General features: G+C 49.6%; 1 protein-coding gene across 3 annotated transcripts in view; it reads right to left on the bottom strand.

Moving 5' to 3' along the window:
* Positions 1-21455, bottom strand: part of KSR2 (kinase suppressor of ras 2) — a 288181-nt gene that overhangs the window by 153529 nt on the left and 113197 nt on the right. For all 3 annotated transcript variants that reach the window (XR_005289112.2, XR_005289113.2, XM_038374065.2), the window contains exon 5: positions 5613-5794. Coding sequence is in view for 1 of the 3 variants with exons in the window: in XM_038374065.2 (XP_038229993.1) it covers positions 5613-5794 (182 nt within the window). In the remaining 2 variants the exon portion in view is untranslated. The remainder of the gene's footprint in view (positions 1-5612; positions 5795-21455) is intronic.

Raw genomic sequence — 21455 nt, forward strand, 5'->3', positions numbered from 1 at the left:
CGGCAGCCTAAGACATGGGAGGAAGGGGATGCCAGGAACGGATTGCTTAATCTCGAACCATTTCAGAAGGCAGATGCTTTGGGGGGGGGAGGATCACAAGATCCTTGCCTCAGAGGAGGGCCGAGAGAGCCATGACTGCAGGGTTGCTCTCCAGTTAGTGAACAAACCCCGCTCCCCAGATGCCGTGCTAGGGCATCAGCCAAGAAGCGGGGCGTACTGCATCATGACACTGCCGACATACAGCATATGCAAACAAATGGCCTCAAAGGAAGCTCCGGTTCTGAAGGCAGCCTGCAAAGCTGATCCTCGATCTCTTCATCCAGATGTTGTCTTCGTATGTTCCAAGGAGCGAAGGGGAGCTGCATCCCAGTATCCACATTGAGCGTTTTCTGAACACTCCCCACTGTTGCAATACTGCCCTGTGCCGCTCTCCTGCTGCTGGCAACGGAGGAAGCTCCATTATAGACAAGACACCAGCGTCTTTAACCACTCAGCTCTGAGCAAGTCTGGCCTAGATGGTCATAAGAACACCAGTGGCCACCAGTGCTAGTTGAGATGGTCAGGAGAGGAGTGGAGTCTGCTGTGGATCCTTTGCAAAGCTACTGTAATTGACAACGTTATCATTAACTATGTGTTTAAGGTAATAGCCTACTCCATGCGGGGTGCTGTCCAAACACTTGAGGATGATCCTTTGAAATCTGACAGGAGCAGACAACAGGGCACAACAATAGGCAATGGACAGACAACTCAGTTTGGTAGCATGGCACCAGTGAGACTTTGAGGGACTAGAAGGCAGACAGGGTGGGTTCCTTGCAAATGAGCAGAGGGAGGTGGCCCCATGCACTGAGGGTCCTGTGAAAGCAGGGACCAAGGTGCAAGAAGTGGACAAGCAGGCAGACAAGGCTGGAAATGCCGGTCAAGCAGAGGAAGACAATGCAAAGCTTGCCAAGAGAGGATGAGTTCTTAAGTGTTTTTCACACTTGCTTTGCAAACAGACTGAGCATTTTCCTGTGCAAGAGGAAATCGAACCTCAAACTACTGGGACATTTGCACCTAAGACCTTTCTGGCATTTGCATTCCAGTTCTGATAAGCCCAGCACTTGGCATTCTGACAGTGTTCCAGAGGAAATAATGGGAATGGTTTGAAAGAGTTACCACTGGATGTCTATGCTTGCTGGGAGGGGGAAAGATTAAAGAAGGGGAAGGAAAGGTTAAAGCAGGATGGATAAAAATGGATTATTAAAAAAAAATTGGTTTTGTTTATTTAAATTTTATTTTTTGATTGTTATTTAAAATATGTTTTTCTTTTTAAAAATAAACCTGTTTAAAATGAAATATGAATTGAATACAAAACATGTTAAGGCCTAAATTTACTATAATCTCTTAAAACATTTAAGTAAAAAATAAGTATGCTGGTTTTGTGAGTTTAATTAAATTCCTGTTACCATCCTAATGCAGCTTGACAAAAATTCTGAGCAAAAAGTTAATTATCTAGTAAATAAGCAATACATCATTCACCATTTTCTAACACACACAAAATGTACAATCAAACAAAATGTGAAAATACTAAGCTATATAATTGCTTACATAAACGTATACAGTCATAGGGTACCCTCCTAGGTAGCAAACTCAAGTACCAAAGAGCTCTATTTAGTTGTGCATCAACATGTTTCAGTGGTTTTATCAGCCAAAGAAAATGAACCTATCTCTAGACAATAAGTGAAGTACAAATGGAAAAGTTGATTAAAATCAATGATTTACATCGAGACTTTCCACTTGGTGATTTAAACCACTGCTTGAAACTGCCTTGATTTAAATTAATCCACCTTGGCTTTAAGTAACCCCCACATACTTGTAACCTGTTGCCTTCTCAGTCCTGAGCTCAGAGAGTCAGGGAGCCCATTTGGCAATCACGTGCTTTTCACATAGTGGCGGCTTCAGGTTCCCGAGGCCTCTTGTCCTGCAGCTACCAATGGAATCTGAAGCCGACAGATCCCCCCTGCCTCCCAAGGGGGCTTCAACCGTGACTTTCCCTTCCCTTCATCGGGAGTGAAATGGGACTCCCGGAGCCCGTTCCTTTTACATGAAGCAGAAGCCCCAGATGTTAAATAACTGGTAAGATGCTTTCTCTGTAACGGGGGAAAAACTGAAGTTGTGTGTCTGAAATAAACTGACGATCCTGAGCTTTCTCCAACACCGAGCCATGCCTGCAGCAGCACTGCCTTGTGACTTAGGGACATGGGGTCCCTGCACTCCCAACAGACTGCAGTGCCCAGATATCTGCTGTATCTAACCAGGCCAGGAAAACGCCTGGTAATTTCCCAGCCCCCTGCCTGGAGGATTCAGCCTCCACTCTGATTAAAAACAGCAGGAGACACTGTGTGTGAAATCTGCCAGGTGCAGCGCTGGAGATTTAACCCTTTTCATGCTGAATTCTGTCCCTCCTGATTGCCAGCCTCTCACCCATAGAGGCCTCATGCCAATGGGGCAAGGAGAGAGCACACACATGCATACGCTCCTGCTTCGCCCATTTGTTTTTGGCTGCATGGATAGAAGCAGCTTTTTATGGAGACAGATGATTGCATTGCTTCCTATGGGGAGGAGCGGTGTAGTTTCTCTGGAGAAGAGTATGACTGCAGCTGACTTACCGGACCAGTTTGCCTTTTAGCTGAGGCATTGCTCATGCCCCAAGTTCTTTGTGGATCTGCCCCTCTACCCAACAGCAGAACCACCCAGCCCCGACTACTACATGCCAAAAGGACAAGGATTATGTGCACAGACTCTGCTGCCAGCTGCTCCAGATCACATTTCTTCTATTTTAGATATTTCTAAAGTACCACAGTATCTAGGTGCCAGTTTCTTGGCACCTTCCCTCCTTGGCATGTGATCCCTGGTGGAAATATTGTCAGGGGAGGATCTATTGGAGGGGGGGAAGGGGGGATGTCTCTGTAAGGATGTGCAATGCCGTGGGAGATGCCACAGCTTGTTCAAGCAATATTTCACAACATTGCCCAATGCCCTGAGAAACTGAGTGAGAAGGGAGAGCAGAGAAAGGCAAAAGAAGAAGATTGAATATGAAGAATAGGAAGAAAACAGGAAGCAAAGAGGAGGAACAGAAAGCCTCTGGAGAGGAGGAAAAAGGGAGAAAATGAACACAAAGTAAAAAGAACAGGTAAAAGGGAGAAAAAGAAAAGGACAGAGAGCGAGAGAAGGAAAATGTAAAGGAGAAAGGGGAGAAAGCGATGAGCCTGTAGAAGGCAAGCGCAAAGAATTAGAGAAAGTTGGCTTAACTGAACATTAGTAACTAGAAAAAGTCAGTAAGTAAGTGTCAGGCCCAGTGCCATATTTACACATCCATTGCACTTGGCACATGTATGATTTCTGCTTCTCCGGTAACTTTCCCTGCATTTTATGGGTGGGTTCTGTTTATCTTTATATTTACAACTGTGCTGTAAAAGCTTCAATTCCTGCAAAATTTATCAGAATTCTGGCTTGGGGCTGGGAAATAAGGGTCAGAATCTAAAAGTGTTTCCCCCTCCCCTTGGATCCAGGGCTAACCATCCCCCTGTGACCCACTCACCCGCCACGCTGCCATTTGAACACTAGCAGAATTTACACAAGTAGTCCAGCAGTGTGGAACACAGTACATTCTGCTTTGACACCATCTATTTATGGGCATTACAAACAGGGCCCAATCCTCCCACTGAAGTCAATGGAGATTTTTTGCCACTAGATCAATGGGAGAAGAAAACAGACCATGCATAAAGACATTTTAAAAAGACACTGACCCAATACAGTTTGTTCCAAACCTTTTACCTCAGGGGCCAAGTTTGCTGTGGGCTTCCTCCACAGGGTCTGAAAAAAGCTGTGTGCAAAACAAGCCACAGACACAGAGCCAGTCTTTGCTGACAAGGCTTATGGTGCAGTAAAGGAGACCCATTGAAAAACTGGCCCTGAATGCTCAAAGCTGAGAGCCAGAATCGGCAGCAATTCCATGGGAGACCTGCATATCCAAAATGAAACAGGTTTCATTAATCCTTCAATGCCTTTGGGCTCTCAACCTTTCCAGACGACTGTCCCCCTTTCAGGAGTCTGATTTGTCTTGCAGACCCCCACGTTTCACCTCACTTGCTCATAAAATATGACATAAAAATACAAAAGTGTCACAGCATAGTATTACTGAAAAAGTGCTTATGTTTTCATTTTACCATATAATTATCAAATAAATCAATTGGACTATAACTATTGTACTTAATTTCAGTGTATAGTATATAGAGCAGTATAAACAAGTCATCGTCTGTATGAAATTTTAGTTTGTACTGACTTTGCTAGTGCTTTTTATGTAGCCTGTTGTAAAACTATCTAGATGAGTTGATGTTCCCCCTGGCAGACCTTGCGTACCCCTAGGGGTATGTGTACCTATAACCGGGTGCAGACTTACCTGGCAGTGCCTCCTGCTGGTCATCTCGGGGAATTAGTATCCAGCCTCCAGAGCACCATCCTTCAGGCCAGTGTCTCACCACCCCTGGCCCCCGTGTCCCTCCCAGACCCCAGTGCCCTTGTCTTGGGTGCTGCCCCCTGGCAGTACCCCCACAGTTCAGGGTCTTCCCCTCGCACAGGAACCCCCACCCACTATCCCTACCTAGCCTCAGTCTTAAGCTACTGCCAGTCACCAACTAGCTCCCGCTTCCTGGGGCAGACTGCAGTATAAGCCACTCATCACAGGTGAGGGGGCTTGGACCTGCTGCCTCTGTCTACCCGTGACTGCCCCTGCAACCCCCGTACCTAATAGGCCTTTCTAGGCCTGCAGCCTGGGGCTTTCCTAGGCCCGAGCTCCCTTAGCCTTCCCCAGCCCTGCTTCCAATCTAGGTGCTGTCTCAGCCCTTGCAGCCTGGTCCCTCTCTCTCCAAGCTAGAGAGAGTCTCTACGAGAACGTCTGGCTCAAAGCCTTTATAGAGCCAGCTGGGCCCTGATTGGTGCGTGGCCCCCAGCTGCCACCACTTCCCCCAATCAGCTGGGGTTTTGCTCCCTTCCCCAGCCCCAGCCCTCTGCAGGGCTTTTCCAACCCCTTCAGGGCTGGAGCGGGTGCTCACCCCGCTACAGTACCCGTGGTTGAAAACTGTTGCAAAGTGCTGAAGTGTTTTCCTGAATCAGGGCCTAGAACAACAATTCTCCAAAACCTGCACTGAAATGCATACCTATGGCTGGGGCTATAGTAAGGGCTGGATTTGTGTCTGTCTTCATATTCTATATACACACATTTATATGTAATACCTCAATATTTATACACATGTATGCATATATATATTTTCACACATGCACCATACTTCATTCTAACTATTCATAGATCACTGTCAATATTTAGAGCAACAAGTTTCCCTCTGCCAAACCAATGAGAGAAATGCACAGGCAAGCGAGATGTACCCAGCGCTTTTGAAGCCATTTATCTACAGCTGGCTACGGAACAGAATCCTGGAGACTCCTGCCTCCAGACTCCTCTTCCCTGCCGACCTGAGCAGAATTGGAGCGCGCTAGGTGCCTAACTCCACGAGCCGTCAAGGAAAGAAACACGTGATCCCGAGCAGAGACTCCCTTGAGCTGGTCTGACTTACTTGCTGAGAAGGTGGCTTCCATGTGGACAGGAGGAGTGGAAGGAACGCAAGGCGGGTGTCCCACAAAGAAGGAACGCAGGGAGCGCTCGGACAGGAGGGGAGAGCGCTGGGAGGGGATGTTCTCACAGCTTCCCACACTGTTGTGAATCTTTAAGTTAAGGGGCTTGTTCTTTTTCTTTGTTCTAAGAGAAAGAGAAGGAGGAAAAAATGAAGAAGAACAGCAAGGAAACAGGACACGTTTTCTCGTGTTAAACAGGGGAGAGGGGAGCAGTGCCAACAAGCCACCCATCTCACTCAGGGAAACACTAGTATGCTTCTGACTAAAACACAAGCATAGCAAGACATGGGCCCAAACCCATGTCCTCACACATTGGAATGACCTCAAACTTCAGGAAGCCGTGAAATCCAAACCTGGGCTCAGATCCATATTTGAATGGCCCCTTATCTTAATAATGAGCTGAACCAGATCCCATTTCCAAAGTCAGACCAGTTCTGAGGCTTACCTCCAAGCCACATTACAGTAGTAGAGGTGTTTATCAAGTGCTTTGAGATCCTTGGATGGCAGGTGCTATGTGAATGCAAACTATTCTTACCCTCATGGTAACACAAGCTAATAAAAATCACATCATTTCTTCACACTCCAGCCTTGCTACGTCCTTATTGCATTTCACAGTTCTGAAACTATGGCATGTTAACACTGCATGGCAGCATCGATCTTTAGCATCCTACAGGAATTACACTCAACTGCTACCTGAAAAACCTCTAGTGCCTGTGACAGACAAATGTGATGCCATGCTAGGGTATTGGAGCCTCACCATAATTCATTCTTCAAACCCATTTTCAGTCAAGACTTGGAAAGGAACAAATTGATCAGGAGTCTGCACTGACCAGTGAGAATTTTGGGAATATTTTCTCTTACAACTTCCTACAAAAAGTTTGTTTTTAAAACACATCCACTATGCCTGTCCAAGCTGTACTGCCCATGCAAATGGGTCTTTATGTGCACAAATCTGGGTACCAAACTTCCCTGTTTGATAAGGTCTATCCACCATCACAAAAATGACACATCAACACCAACCCAAACCCTCTCCCACAAAAAACCCTGAAAACAGCCTCACAAATCCACAAAATGAATTTTAAAAAATCACCCTATCCCAAACAGAGTTTATATCCCAACGCAGGAGAGAAGCCAGAGACACCATGACATGCACTAGGGACTTTGCTAATGCTATTGATTTAACATGGAAGGAGTCCAGATACCATGGTGATGGGTGGCAGTACAAGACAGACAGATATACAAATGTTGTTGGAGCCACTAAACTTTAGGGATGAGACTTTCAAAGCTACCCAGGGGGGTTTAGACACCCAATTCCCATTCCTTTAGGGTACCGGGAACTCAAATCCCTTAGACGTCTTTCAAAATTTCCTCCTGGATTCTTTGGCCACACAGACAACAGGCACGGCACCATTTATCATTAATATAATGCCAACAGTAGGTCAGCTGTTTTATGGACAAGTCGAGAGACGAGAGCTCTACTGCACCTACGGGTGCTAAACTGGAATTTCTTTACAGTCTTTTAACATCTTTCCATTCCAGTCAATTTAAAATGTATGGCCCAGTTTGGCAAGTTGATGAATGACATGATGATTCCGGAGCCAGACTCCCAACAGGTGCTAATCAGTGCAGGTCCATGGACTTCAGCAGAATTATGCCAATTTAGACCACCTGAGGATCTGGCCCTGGGCTACAACAGAGGTTCTGTTGTGGTAATTGGGCAGGGCCTACACATTTACTTTAATTGTGAGCACAACTGTAAAAAGTGCGTGAAAGTTCATAAAGTGTCACAATAACCTCCAATAAATGTTGATGGGAAAAGGCACAAATGGGAGACAGAATGGATTCATCTACATCAAAAGGCTACTGATATAACCCATGGACTGTGTTGAAATCATGCTTGATAGAAAGATGTGGAACCAGAAACTAATGAATGAAATCAACATAGGCCTAATTGGTGGACAAATATTAAGGGAAAGGGCTGTTTCACCCATCACTCCATTTTGGAGTCCTTAAAGAAAGAGACTCTGGGAGGGAAATGATGGAAGAACAAAACAGAGGCTACTGGAGTGAGCTTCATCATCATGGCTACCCCCGCCATCTCCTGGGACCTTTGGACCTTCTTCGTCCTAATCCTGAGGGATGCCCTGACCAAACCAGGTCAGATGACACCTTCCACCCCTCCCAGCTCCAACTAAATCCCAACCTAAATCCAGCTGGGACAAAATGGGATCAGACTTCAACAGCAGCAACAGCTCCAGCTCATCTCAACTAACTTCTTTCTCTTTTCCCCTAAAGGACAGCTAGTCCCCTCTTTGAGGCCATCGAAGAGACGGTCGAACAAGGGGTTTTTCCCTCCAAAAATCTCTCCAGCTAAAGGGAAAGGGAACAAGGAAAGTTGGTGCAATGAAAGTCGTATTTAATACTTTACATTTCAAATGATGGAACTTGTTTTCCTTCTTGTCTTTGTCTTCACTAAAAGGTTAAAAGGAATTTCAATGGTGTGTTTGCCATGGCACTAGCAGGCTGAGGGCTCTGTATACCAAAGCTCAGACCTTATTGAACACTGGTTAATGCTGGACAGTGCCTGGGTAACTTTAACGCATTTGGCTCTTTTAGGCCATCTAAATTAATACACCAGCAGTGATGGCCCCCACAGCTGTCATGTCTGAGTGCCTCACCCTCTAATTTGGCTTTCCACATCACAGCCAGGGAAGGCAGGCCAGTGCTTTTGTCTCCATTGTACAGAAGAGAAACGGAAGCACAGGGAGGCTAAAGTGACTTGCCCAAAGTCACACAGGAAGTCTGGTAAAGCCACATTTCCTGAGCCCCAGACTAGCAGAAGAAATCCATACAACTTTCCACTGGGACTCTGGGCTAAGGGCCAACTTTCAAAGCAAGAAGCCAATTCGTAAACCCATTTATGTGGGTGCCCCAAAGAGCACACCCCCCCACACACACTGATCTGAGCCAGGGCACACACCGGCCAAGTGGGCAGTTTAGCCAGCCATGTGCTGGCCAAAAATTCGGGGCTCCCTGGTAACAATCAGCTGTTCTTGGAGGCGGAGGGAAGATGCAGATTTTTCTCTCCGCGCTGCTAGCTTGTCTGATTGAATTAGATCCTGCCTGGCACTGTCAAACCAGGATGGATGGTGAATCATTGTACACTGGCGGAGGGCAAAGGGGGTATAAAGGGCCAGACCCTGAGTGGTGGGAGTACCTTGGGTGAAATTCACCACATGCAGGGAGGGAGTAAGCCTAGGGACATGGCATCACTTCAGCCCTCAAAACAGAGCTAGCGTGGGACTTGACTGGCACACAGACCTCGGATGGGGTCTTTGCCCAGGGGTGAAACTCTCATGCCCCCTGATGAAGTCAACGGGATTGCGGGTGCTCAGCCCCTCTGAGGATTTGGCCTGGAAGCATGTCTATTAACACGTGGGGTGGGGAGAAGGAAGGTGTCTCACTGGCTACTGTTGCCAGCCTGTGTCCTGAGGAGCTGCTAGAGAGAGCTTCTTCTGCTGTAGCACTTCCCACCCTCCCTCTCTGCCCCAGTCCCTGGGATCTCCGGTTACAGCACTTTCTGCTCTTCTCACGAACACAATGTTCCCACTGAGGCCTTAGCGTCCATTAAGGAAGCCCAGGTCCCTTTCATTAATCCTGGAGAGGTTTTTTTGGGTGGTTGCTGGCATTTTTTCTGTCCTCTCTGGCAGGGAGCAGGCAGGGCAATAGCCCTTGATGCTATCAATAAACAATTCCAGGGCCTGGAGGGGCTCCCAGGGCCATCAATCAGCCGCCCAGACTCTGACACTCAAACCGCTGGCGATATTTTCTCACGATTTATGAGGTTAGCATCAACTCCTGCTTGAATTACAGCCTCTTATTCAATCAGGTGCATTTGCTTTCCGGTTATACAGTTGTAACTGATTAGTTAACAACAATGCAGGGGTGGCAAGGGAAGAGAATGAATCGTATTAACCCTCCGATGACGGAGGGTGGATCCAGCTGGATCAGCCCTCTACAGCTCCAGTGCAAGAAGCAGAGGCCTCCCCAGTGTCGCTCCTGCTGATGGGTCTGGCCAGCACCTCAGCATGCTTGGTCAGTGATGGCTGGAGAGGGCGTGAGACTGGCAGCCAAGTCTGTCACCTGACAGACCTTAGCACTGAGGCCAAACGCTCATTACTCCGAGGTTCTGCGTCAGGTTTACTGTCATTGGCCCAGCGACCACGAGAGGTCGTCTCGAGCGCTTGGGCCAGGCAGAGACAGCTCCTGTGGTGCACGTTTGCATTATGGGCCGGTGGCTTTGGTACAGCTCTTCTGCGTGTCAGCAGCGTTTCCTTCCTTGTTTCTAAAGCCGCTAAACCCATCCCCTTGTCCAGCGGCTCATAAGAGAGATTCCAGCCAGCCCAGCCCCACCATGAGCCATGGTATCAGAGTCTCCTTCTGCACCAGGGCAGACTTCCAATGAATGGCCTTCCCCATGGCTGAGGGATCCACCCAGCCCCCTTCGAGTCCAACATGGGAGGTGCCCCATCCCTCCCCCACAGACCCAACCTGCCAGCTCCAGAGGGAAGCCAAAGCGAGACAGGCTAGCTTCTCACACACTTCACAGCAGGGTCCACTGACCCTTGAAAATTGGATACAGGAGATACCTGCAGGGAAATTTGAGGGAGACAGGCCCTCCCCAAAGGGATTCTAATACATGGGATTTCCCCCCTTCCCCCAACTCAGCATCTCATAGAATAAATCACAAACACACACACAGCGGGAGATGTCTCTGATGGGGGATTTCAGCTAAACTGCACCCCTTCCCCAGGGGAAGATGCTCTTGTCTCCAGAAATCCATTGCAGAGGGGGTCTACTCACCCCACCTGTCCCCAGGAATTTGGCTGAAGAAGCCAAAAAAGCATGCAATCTAACACAAGAGCCAGAGACGAAGGACCCCAAGCAGAAGGACCGGTGCCCAGTTCTGTTCTGTACCATCCCTAGCACTGTCCTCCCTGGCACAGAGGCGGAATTGATAGTTTTACTGAAGCAGAAGGGGCTGGGGCCTAAGCAAGGTAAAGCCCCACACAATCCTTGCAAAGCATTCAGGCTGGGATAGCCTACAGGGTTTAGATGTCGGGATAGCCTAAGTGAGTCAGACACCAAATCCCAGAGCAATTCAGTGGGATTCCGGGACCTAATTCCCTTTGGTCCCTCTGAACATTCCAGCCCCAGAGAACAGCTCAGCTCTGTGGGTGCTGTTGAGTGCCCTCCCTTTCCCACCTGGTTTGGTTTCAGGCACCACAAAAAAGGACTTCATAACCTGAGCCCTTCTCCATTAACAATATAGCAATGTCCATAGGAGGCTGTGCAAGTCTCCCCGCCGCCCCCCCCCCGCAGCCTGCCAGGAGGGTCACCACCAGCATTATCACCCTCACTGTACCCAGAGGGAGATTGAGGCCTGGAGAGGTGAAGTGGCTTCCCAAAAATCACACAACAGTGGCGGAGCCAAGACTAGAACATTCTGGCTCGCTGCCCTGGGCCGTTACCACAACAGCATCCTCCCCTTCCTCTCAACCACAGCGCATCTCCGATAACCCCAAATCCATGACAACGCCACGGGCATCTGGAGACGCCAATTGCTAGGAAATGACTGCCCTGCGGCACCCCGCGCGTTTGACAGTCCTCCATAGCATGCGAAAATTAAAACGAACTCTAATGCACTAATTGTTTCCTTGCACAGGAAAAGCTGCTGCTCATTTCAAAGGGGCTTGTTTCGTTCACTTTGCGCGGCGTGTGGGCTTGCTACCCGAACAGACAATTGAATCAGATGAAGTTCTGTAATGTAGTCTCCTGTCTCTGAAGCAGGCAGGAGCAAAGGGCTGTGGCACTTGGGAGTAATGGCCCCAGGAAGCCCTCAACGGGGCTCCCACTGAGTTGGAGACTAATACACCAGCATGTGTCTTCACCTGCTAAGAGCCAACCCAACCCCAGACACCTGTCCCCAGGTTTCCAAGCCTTCCATGCTTCCAGGGTACCCCCTGCTGCTGTCTCCATGGTGACAAGTCCAGCTCTCTGCAGCCCCTAGCAACAGATTTATCCTCTACAGAGTCAAGCAGAAAACCATGGGATGAGTTAAGTTTTGCAACAGTAGTGGGACCTTTACAAATATCCCTAATTATCATCTGGTCAATACAGCTGACTCTGAAAGCAGCTTCAGTTTCAAGGCAAGCTTGGACAAGGGGCAGCTGAGACTCCGAACTCCTTTGTGGTCCCAGAACTCCTCAGATCCTAAGACCCCTGTCACTGGAGAGCCCATTAGCAGTGGCAGAAAGGGATACGGAGAGGACAATCCCCTTTTCAGCAGGACAATCAATCCTACAGGGGATTTCACTGCCAGGAGGAAAGGTAGCAAGTGGTTAGAGCAGGAGATAGAGAATAAGAAGAGAAGTCTCTCAATTTCTGAGAGGAGGGTTGCAACAGAGAACTGCCAGTCAGCCACAGGAAAGTTCACACCAACGTTCCAGCCTTGGGGTGGACCCCATGTGTCCGTGGGGAGTCCAGCAGCTGCAGGTTGGCAGCATGGCCTGAACCAGTCCTGGCTCTTTCCCAGCACTCCTTTGAGTCCCTTGTTTCCATTTCTCATCGCCACATTTTCCTTTCCCACCTGGATCCCCCCAGTATCCCCGCATCATAGCATTCTCCGTAGACACACTCCAGAGTAGCTTCAGAAAGATTTATGCAAACAAGCTGCTCCCGTGGTACCATTTAAATGCCACTCACATTTACAGAGTTTGTGTCACATATCCAGTAGTGGCTGGTCCCCATGGAAGAGTTACTCCTTCAGCTCAAGTATCAGAAATTTTTATTACAGACCTGAAACTCTTAGGTTCAAACCCTGCTGATGGACCATGCCAAGGGTCACTGCAAATTGTAAGCAGCCGTTCTGGAAACACGTGGCCCAACGAGACACCACTGAGTTCACTCCACTTGCGACAAAGCTGAGCTCCAGCCCAGCCTCTGAGCTCATTCCAGACAGAGCCCCCGGCATTGTCTCCTCAACGTGCTCTTCGCAGGCATCCAGCCCAATAGAGCTTCCTGCAGCATGGTGATTAACTACTAATCTTATTTTTTTCCAACCATAAATCAGTTACAGACCAAATATTTACAGAGAAGATCATTTCCTAGCCAAGCCAGGCTGGTGACAGCTCTCATTATTAGGAAGGATGAGTGATTTTGGACAGAGATTCCCCCCTCTTGCTCTGAAAAAAAAATTGAAATTTAAAAAGGATGAATGATGACAGCTGACTGACATCATCCATCCGTCTCCTGGTGTCGCACGGATTCAGGGAAGGATGGCTGCAAACCGCTTGAGAAATGGAACAAAGAGAGGACTGGGGAAAGCTCCTCTAAAGCTGTCTCTCTCTCGTCCTCCCTTCGTAGAGCTAACAGGCTGAGAGGGGGGAATATATAAAGTCTTCAACCAGCTAAAAAGGAACAAATCCAAAGCAAAAGAGAAGGAGAAAGGAACAGGAGTATGATTACGCAGCAGGCAAAAGGCAGACGTGCTTCCACACAACAAGTGTGGAACTGAAACGGCTAGAGCAGGGGTAGGCAACCTATGGCACACCTGCCAAAGGCAGCACGTGAGCTGATTTTCAGGGGCACTCACCCTGCTTGGGTCCTGGCCACCGGTCAGGGGGGCTCTGCATTTTAATTTAATTTTCAATGAAGCTTCTTAAACCTTTGAAAAACCTTATTCACTTTACATACAACAATAGTTTAGTTATATATTATAGACTTATAGAAAGAGACCTTCTAAAAACATTAAAATGTATTACTGGCACGCAAAACCTTAAATTAGAGTGAATCAATGAAGCCTCGGCACACCACCTCTGAAAGGTTGCCAACCCCTGGGCTAGAGCAACTCTCCTGCTCCGTAAGCCTCCTTTGCCCCAAGGCTGCCCAACGGGGGATGGGACACAACCTAGCACCCGGATCCTCAGCTGTGAATCAGTCCCTGTACATTCCCAGCTAGGGTAATGTGCAAAAGGGTAGAAGTGACTTAGGAATCCAAGTCCCCGAGGCTTTCAATGAGACTTGTGAACATGTTACCCCTAGTGGATTGCGCCCCGGAGAAAGAGTCAGGAGAGGTGGGTTCCATTCCCAGCTCAGCCACTGTCCTTGGCAAGTCTCTTCCTCTCTGTTTACCTGTGTATTGTCCAGTCTGCAAGCTCTTTGGAGCAGGGACTGTCTCTCACTGTGTTGTACAGTGCCTAGCACCTCAAAGCTCCCAGGCACTACTTCAATACAAACACCTAAACTAGCCTGGTAACCACCGGACGCTCCAAAGCTCACCAGAATCCAGCAGCAGTCAATGGGAAAGTGGCAAGAGGGTCATCTGCACCACCGGGGCTGGGAAGTACCCAGACGAAAGATAAGGTAACATCCATGGGAACGGGCAGTTCTAGTCTCCACAGCCTCTGTCCACAGACGGCTACACCTGCTTGACCTTGCTCCCTTGTATTGCCCCTCTCTGCAGACGGGCTTTTAACCCAGCATCTTAACTCAAGTTTGTATGCACATGGAAAGGCCAAAATTCTCAATGGACTCTCTAAGCTCATGCTGTGCATACTCATGTCCACCTGTGTTTGCCTCCACAAGACAGTCTGTACATGCAGGTGCATACCCTGGGAAGTTTCCTAGGTGTAACTGACAAAGACATGTAAAAATCTGGCCCTCAGGGGCTTAACGTTACAAGAGGGAGGAATGCAGAAAACTAGGCAAGGTTCTGAGCGGCCTCCCCAGGGCCCGAGAAAGTCCAAGGGGGTAGGGATATGAAAACCCTGCTGCCTTTTCCCTGCTCTCCCATCTGTAACACTAACCCCCGTAGGGCCTCGTTCTGCATCCTGACTTTGGCCACGATGTCAGTGCGGGGGTTGCCTGAGTGAGGACCTCAGGACGGAGCCCTTAATATATGCAAGTCCTTGAGCTTTGATGCCTGACTCTCAGAGTGCATTAAGGCTCATTAGGTGGCTTGACGATTGGTTTGATGGACTTAGCGCTCATCCCCTGCTGAGCACCCGCACACACACAGAGCAGAATGCAAACCCTGAACTTTTATCTTGGTTCAGGCGTGTGAGGGGTCGGTGTTACATCTGTCGTTTAATCTCTTCCATATTTAACCCAGAGATCAGATGAGTGAAGGAACACTTCCCTAGCAGGGCTGACTCCTTACCCTTTGCCACAGAGCTGCCACGGAGCCGCCCAGGAACAGGACGATACACTTAACACTTCCTGCAGCAGTGTTCAGATCACCACCCTGGGCAGCGGCACAGAGCCTCCCCTTCCAGGGTACCAAAGTCCTGCATATAGGTGGGTTAGGAGGGGGGAAGGATCATGATCCCCATTTTATGGAGGTAAGTTGAGGCACAGAAGTAAATTGCCCAGGATGCCTGGGGTGGAGATGGGACCACAAACCAGGTCTCTCAATGCACCCAGACAGCCCTCTAAGGAGATGTCTATAGTGCCATCATGGGATGTGGCTCCCTTTAATCTAGCTAGCATGGCTCCCAGTAGCAGCATGGGCTGGTCACACAAATCATCTCACAGGTTCCGGGTATGTTTGAAATCCAGGCTCAAGCAAAGCTAGCTCAGGCATGTCTACACGAGCTGTAATCGCACCCGATCACAGTGTGACTGGATGTAATCCCTCAGTGCTCCCCTCTTGCCTTGGGTCGGGGGGCAAGTGGAAGTAGGAGGAAGGAGTTTGCTAAAGCCCTTTACAAGGCATAGCCCCTCCTCCCTCTGGCCATGGTTCCTGGCTGCCCTGGGGGGTGTAGCTGTGGATCTGCCTCCTGCCCACTGGCTGGAGGAGGAAAGCACATGATACACACGGCTCCCGCTCTCCCCTCCCAGCGAGAGAAGCGGTGAGGGCAGATCCAAGCCAGCAGGGGGGACAGTGGGGCCTTCCGCCCCCTCAGCTCCCTGCCCAGCCCCAACCGTGCCCTGAACGATGCCGCACTCTCTGCCCCAGGACGCAACAGGAGACTGTGCCGGAGAACTCCGGAGACTGCTGAGATACAAATGCATTTTCACTCCTCAACACTCCCCAGTGTTTCACCTGCTTTAAAACGAGCCTGGCTAAATTAAAGGGGCATCGACAAGATAAAACTTGTCGTGTACAACCCCCCGGATTGTTAAAACACTCGACGAATTTGCACATCTAGCGTTGTGCATCCAATCAGCTTGCACAGAGAAACTCGCCCAGTCAGTTTCGTCTGGGGACGGAGTCAACGTGACACGCCATGTCTCTGGCACAAGTACACACCAGGGGTGTGATTCTGGGCCCAGCAGGGGAGAGCCAACATGAAAATAAAATACAAGGCCAGATAAGGGCGATGGGTGGGAGGGGCCCGATGGGTCACATGACCCTCCCCAAACGCCGTGGGGGAGGCAAGGGGCCAGCAGCCGGTGGACCCAGAGCCGGAAGGGAAAGGGACGCCTGCTGCCTGGGAGGGGATGCTCAGCTCAGCGGGACAGAGCCCCCCTCCCCAGCCAGGTAATGTGCCGAGATGGGGTGGCAGCCCTCTCCCGAAGCCAGGCAGCCTCCGGCCATGCTGCCTGGAGGGGACGCTGCCCGGCGCGGTGCAGCGGGACAGAGACACACCCCCCCCGCCCCAGGTAAGGTGGGATGGGGAAGGGACGGGATGGGGAGAGCGTGGGGGCCCCGGGATGGGTGTGGGGCGGGGAAGAGTCACATGGGAGTGTCACGTGGTGAGGCTTCCTGCCCCCCTTTGGCTGTTCCCCCCCTTTGGTATCCCTCCCCACCAGTCGCCCACGTGATTAGTGATTTTAGGTGCCTCGCTTCATACATCTTACAGGAGCCTGATTTCCCGAAAGAGCTGAGCACCCACCCTCTGAAAAATGAAGACCCTTTAAGATGTCTTAAGTCAAGCAGCTGAAAAGAGGCACCCTAGAACCTAGGGCCTAGATCACTGGCCGTGTTTGAAAATCTTGGCCTGTGGGCACAAAGTTCGCTGGTTTCGTAGAGCCGCCTTTAAAGGAGCAAGGTCTAAGCTGGGACTTAAGTGGATGTTTTCCCTGTCATTCAAAGCAGTCTCATTTCATTGTGGCTTCTCAGAGTCCCTTTGCACCCTGTCCTCGGTGTGATGCTCGTCAGAACAGCCTTACGCCTTCATAGAAACCCTGCACCAGAGGCCACCTCACCGAAAGCCCAACTGCACAAACACTGTGTGGTTACAACTCCAGGAGGCTTTCAGTGGTGTGGCCAGGTGGAGTGGGACGTGGCAGGCCCCTGTTCATGGCATCACCTCTTGGGTAACCCATGGGGGAGCGGCAGTGAAAGTTACTGCTCGTGTTACATGGAGCCCTTTCACAGGCCATCACGAACCCGGCAGCATCAACCCTCCGAGAGACACAACGCAACGGCCCCAGTGGGAGTCATGCTGCGAGAGGGAGGGAGCTCGGGAGAGCAACGCAGAGTGGCTGGGCCTCTTTGCTGATGTCACAGCCCCAAGCCTTGGACCATGCCACAGGAAGCAGCCACAGACGTCTAGACAAAGACGAGTTCTCCACAGCCGGATGAGCGCAAAGCTATGGAAGGCAGCCACGAGCTACAGCTCCATCCCGAGAGGCGATAGGATTCCCTCCCTCACTCCCTCCCATGCAAACTCCTTTGCCCTTCTGAACTGACTCTCTTCAAGCTGACATGCCAGCTTTGCTGGGTATCATTAGAATGAATTATGTGCCACAGGTGGAGGACAGATTGATAGAGAGACAGACAGAACAGAGCAGGTACAAAGAAGAATCATCACATCAAGAAAAACAGAATGACCCTTTCTGGATGTCACTTGTTTACCATAAATACAAAATCTCTCAGAGATGCTTTGCCGTCCCTCCCCCTCCAGCCCATCATTCACTGGGACATTCATCTCGGAGGTGTGCACCAGGGGGAGTTAACTGGGAGCCAGCTACAGAGGCAGCGAGCAGACGGCCAGACAAAAGGACAAGACTGCTCATCTTCTCCCATTTTAGTTACCAGGACGTCAGAAAGCAAGAGGGGTCTGAAGAACAGGGATCCTGGGGCTGGCTTTGAAAGCCTAAAAGCCTGGCCAGCAGGAGCAGTTGGAGTCCAACTACCACAACCGCATATACAGACTGGATATTTACACACAGCTGCATGCACCAGTTAGGGGTCAGACTGTGCCACACATACTACCGGCAGAGTCCCGTTGAGTTGAACAGGTCTGCTTGCTGGTTAATGTGCCAATTGACATAAGAGCTTCAGATCCGGCCCTAGATGAACAAAAGCATCTGTGCATGTATGAGGGGGAACCAATCAGGCTCTCCTACCTGCTAAGACAGGGTTGGAGCTGAACTTTATAAGTTGTTAATGTCTTTGTTAAAACAGTCAAAGCCCAGGAAGGGAAAGGCTTCTTGACTTCACATGTGCCTGGATTTTTGCTTCAGAAAAGGCTGGGAAAAGCACCTGCCGCAAACTCAAGTTTAGCCCAACATATAGATTGGGTTTTGTTAAAAGACTGTTCCACAATGTAGCGGGGTGGTCACCCCACTCCTGCCTGAATGGGATAAAGCGGGGCTGCAGCGAAGAAAGCTAGGCTGATTAGGAAAGCAGCCACAGCTGTGGCCAGCTTAATCAGGGTCCAGCTGGCCCTTATAAGAGGGCTGTCGGCCAGAAGTGAGGACAGACACTCTCTTTAGCTTCCTAGAGAGAAGGACCTGGCTGCCTGGGAAGCTAAGAAGGGTACCTAGGGTGGAGCAGTCCTGGGGAAGGGCAGAGGGGGCTGGGGAGCTCCAGCCGAGCAAGGCTGCAGGCCTAGTGAAAGGCCTATAAAAGGTATTGGGGCTGCAGAGGGGCAGCCCAGAGATAGACAGAGGCAGCTGGTCCAACCGCCCTTGCCGATGATGAGTGGTTCATAGACTGCAATCTGCCCTAGGGAGCGATGGCTAGATGGTGACTGGCAGTGGCCACTGAGGCAAGGAGGGAGGTAGAGGGTTGGGGTTCCCCTGGGTGGGGAGACCCAGAGTGAAGGGGTACTGTGGTGGGCAGAACCCCTGGGCAAAGGGCACCGGGGTCGAGGAGGGACATGCGGGCCAGCAGCAGGCGAGACACCAGCCTGCAGAGGGCGCTCCTGGCTGGAAGAGTTAATTCCCAGGATGACCGACAGGAGGCACTGCACCGGTGAGTCGTCGCCCCACGACACACGGTCACTTAAAAACAGCTTCTGCAGAAGGTTTTTTGTTTTAACACCCGTCCGAGATTGCCACCCAGCCATGGCAGTGTCAAGAATCCTGAAGGAGAAAGCGGGTCTAAAGCCCAGCAACAGTGATCTCATTGATTTCCCCTGCTTCAAGCCCACGGAAATGCAAAAGGGAAACTAACCCTGTAAACAGCACAAAGCACGTTGGGCTTTTAATAGCCAGGCACTGAGCTGAGGCCATATGTTTCTCTATGATTTTTTCCTTGACCATATCCCAGGAATAAAAGAGTAAGTTGGTCTGCATTGGGCTGGAGGAATGTAAATGAGGGGAGACTGTTCCAGTACAAGACAAACCAATCAACAATATTTTTAAACTTGGTTATTTCTTCTCATTGCACATTTGTTATTTCAACTGGCCCTTAAAGAACTCCTGGGCCTGCCTGACTCGGCCACCTGTTCAACGCAGGTCAGTTAGTCATTAGGGATCCCCCAGCGCACAGACATCAAGCAGTCTAGCTAACTAGCAACTAAGGAGCTGTAAAATTCAGCTACAGAACAAGCTACGGCTGGCTGTAACCAGTGAGGGGGAAAAGCCACATGCAGGTGGCTGTTTTGCCCTCTGCAATGTACGTTATTAAATAGGAAAATGATCAGGCAATAAATACAAGAACCACCGACTATCACAAACACCAATCTCACAAAGCTGCAGAAATGGTGCAATTGTAACAATGCAGGACAAGTTACTGGGCTGGAGGCAGGAATGAGTGGGTGAAGTCCTCTAGCCTTTGTTATGCTGCTGGCTAGAACGGATGATCATGATGGTCCAATCTGTCAAGAGGCACACCCTGTGATCTCTCTTAAACAGAGAGCTGATGGTTATATAACTGAAGAGCATTCCACTAAACCAATGGCTCTCAACCTTTCCAGACTACCGTACCCCTTTCAGGAGTCTGATTTGTCTCCCCTACACCCAAGTTTCACCTCACTTAAAAACTACTCGCTTACAAAATCAGACATAAAAATACAAAATACACACTAGTTCTGACAAATTGCTGACTTTCTAATTTTTACCAGATAATTATAAAATAAATAAATTGGAATATAAGTATTGTACTTACATTTCAGTGTATGGTATATAGAGCAGTATTAAATAAGTCTGTATGAAATTTTAGTTTGTACTGACTTTGCTAGTGCTTTTTATGTAGCCAGTTGTAAAACTAGACAAATATCTAGATCTAGATCTAAACAAAAGCTCACTGTTGTAACAATTATACTTTTGTCTCTGATATTTACATGGCAATGATGTGTAAATCTGTTAAAGCATCTTAAATAAATAAATAAATAAACAAACAAACATCTATGAAACCCATCAGGCTTGGAACTTGGTATCTATTCATCTTATGTTGATCTCTTAGGGTATGTCTACATGGCAGCTGGGAGCATGCATCTCAGCCCAGGCAGACAGACACGCACTAGCTCTGCTGGAGCAGTGCACTAAAAATAGCACTGTGAACATGGCAGCACGGGCTGGCCACCCAAGCTCAGAGTCCAGGGGGCCGGGCAGGCTCACATGCAGGTGGCTGGCCCATGCCACAACATCTACTCTGTTATTTTTAGTGCACTAGCTTAAGCAGACTTAGCACGTGTCTGTCTACCTGGCTTGAGAGACTTGCTCCCAGCTTAAGGTCATTTGTCAGCGTCCCTGTGCCCCTGCACTAGGAAATAAGGGAGCACAAGTCTTCTTTCTTGTGTGTGCTACCTATATGGCCAGAGGCTAAGCTCAGGGAGAGGCTGCCACTGGGCAGCTACTCCTCCCACACCGGTGGGCAGGCAAGGGTCTGGACCTGGCAGAGCTTCCTGAAGGCTTACTATGCTGGGGCCAGCTCTATATTGTTACACTGAGTCACCGTCTGATTCATGCCCTGCTCCTGCATCTGAAGCTACATGCTACCCCTCGCTCAGTGAAACATATAGAGTTACAATCCGGCAGCACTTCTACTGCAGCAGATCATCTTTGTCCCGCTCTTCCAAAGCAGACTGTGGCAATAAACCAGAACTCACTGGCACTGTGACAAGCACTCTCTCTCCCTCTCTAACTACATCTAAATACTTCCTCCCGACCCTCGTGAGGGAAAAGGTGGTGAAAAGTTACCAAGCCCGCCTGGAGTCTTCCACCCTCTCATAAATCAATGGGTTATTTTCTCCCCCTGGTGGTGTAAGAGGAGAACTCCAGAATGTGTTCCAAAGGCTGCTCACCAGTCCATGTGTCCAAGGCGCTAGTCGATCGATTCGGGATGGGCTCTAGCCCCTGCCCCTCATTTCCAATTCTGTGCAAGTAATCATTTAGCCATCAAGAAAACTATTTGCATTAGGGCCCATTTTCACAGCCTGTTAAGCAGCGTATCCGGCTCCCTCCCCCACGCACATGCCTCGGGGGCCAGCAGAGAAGTTGTACTTTCCACAGAGTTGCAATGCTGTCTGTGACTAGCTTCCAAAGAGCTGGTGCCAGCCTGCCACTCCGCGCCATCTGAAAGCCAGTCCAGGCGACTTCTGCGCTGG

This window comes from Dermochelys coriacea, chromosome 15, assembly GCF_009764565.3.
Source record: "Dermochelys coriacea isolate rDerCor1 chromosome 15, rDerCor1.pri.v4, whole genome shotgun sequence".
In the NCBI taxonomy this organism is placed as follows: domain Eukaryota; kingdom Metazoa; phylum Chordata; order Testudines; family Dermochelyidae; genus Dermochelys; species Dermochelys coriacea.